Genomic DNA, 1,435 nt, shown 5'->3' with positions numbered 1-1,435 from the left:
AATCAGTCCCCAGACAACCCCAAGTTGAAAGCATTCATGACTTAAAGTCATTGGACTGGAATGGTGGTGTTCAGAGTGAGTAACACATTAGGGGTGAAAACAAATAGGTTGAGCCAGTCGGCCTCCATGATCCTTTCAGCTTGTACATTGTGATTCTAGGACCAACTGTTCCAAATGTACCTGTTCTCATTCCTTTCTTAGCAGGCGCCATTCCCCTGAGTGATGGAAAGGGCCAATGAGAGTTCCCTGATGGGTTTTGTCCTTCTAGGCTTCTCAGACCACCCTCACCTGGAGGCTGTGCTCTTTGTGTTTGTCCTTTTCTTCTACCTCCTGACACTTGTGGGAAACTTTACCATCATCATTGTTTCACACCTGGATCCCTCCCTGCACACCCCTATGTACTTCTTCCTCACCAATCTCTCCCTACTGGACCTCTGCTTCACTACTAGCCTTGCTCCTCAGACCCTGGTTAACCTGCATGGTCCAGAGAAGACCATCACTTATGGGGGTTGTGCAGCACAACTTTACATTTCTCTAGCGCTGGGCTCCACTGAATGCATTCTCCTGGCTGTGATGGCGTTGGATCGCTATGTTGCTGTCTGTAAACCCCTCCACTACATGGTCATCATGAACCCACGGCTATGCCAGCAGCTGGCATCTATCTCCTGGCTCAGTGGTTTGGCCAATTCCTTGATCCATGCTACCTTTACCTTGCAACTGTCTCTCTGTGGCAACCACAAGCTGGATCATTTTATTTGTGAAGTACCAGCTCTTCTCAAGTTGGCTTGTGTAGACACTACTGTCAATGAGTTGGTGCTTTTTGTTGTGAGTGTTCTGTTCCTGCTACTCCCCCCAGCATTCATCCTCATCTCCTATGGTTTCATAACTCAAGCTGTGCTGAGGATCAAGTCAGAGGAAGCGAGGCACAAAGCCTGCAGCACCTGCTCCTCGCACCTCACGGTGGTGGTCATCTTCTATGGCACCATAATCTACATGTACCTGCAGCCAAGTAACAGTTATACCCAGGACCAAGGCAAGTTCATCTCCCTCTTCTACACCATGGTGACCCCCACCTTAAATCCTATCATCTACACTTTAAGGAACAAAGATGTGAAAGAGGCCTTGAAGAAACTTCTCTCAGGAAAACTGTGCTCCCTACAAATGTGATGTACAAGGAAGTGATTGCAAGTCATGTAGCTACTCAGCTTCTATTTATCCAAAGCCACACTTCTCAATTTCATTAGTTAAATTACCAGTTAAATTACTGTGCACGTATTTTATCTCCATAAGACAGTTTCCCCCTCTCTTTTATGTAACTGAGCAAAAACATATATGTGTTTACTTAGGTTGAGAGCTTGAGCCATGGGGAAGAGAGTTGTGCATTAGTACAAAATGTAATTCTCACTGCAAAGTCCATATTTTATTTATAACACTT

General features: G+C 45.6%; 1 protein-coding gene across 1 annotated transcript; it reads left to right on the top strand.

Moving 5' to 3' along the window:
- Positions 1 to 222: 222 nt before the first annotated feature.
- Positions 223 to 1,167, top strand: OR2G3 (olfactory receptor family 2 subfamily G member 3; the record flags this gene model as incomplete). The annotated part of the gene is made up of 1 exon (XM_081035848.1): positions 223 to 1,167. One exon carries the CDS (start codon positions 223 to 225, stop codon positions 1,165 to 1,167), a length of 945 nt encoding a protein of 314 aa, XP_080891974.1.
- Between the last annotated feature and the right edge of the window lie 268 nt (positions 1,168 to 1,435).

The sequence above is a fragment of the Rhinolophus hipposideros genome (assembly GCF_964194185.1).
Source record: "Rhinolophus hipposideros genome assembly, chromosome: 23".
NCBI lineage: Eukaryota > Metazoa > Chordata > Mammalia > Chiroptera > Rhinolophidae > Rhinolophus > Rhinolophus hipposideros.
This window is presented reverse-complemented; position numbering and strand designations above follow the sequence as displayed.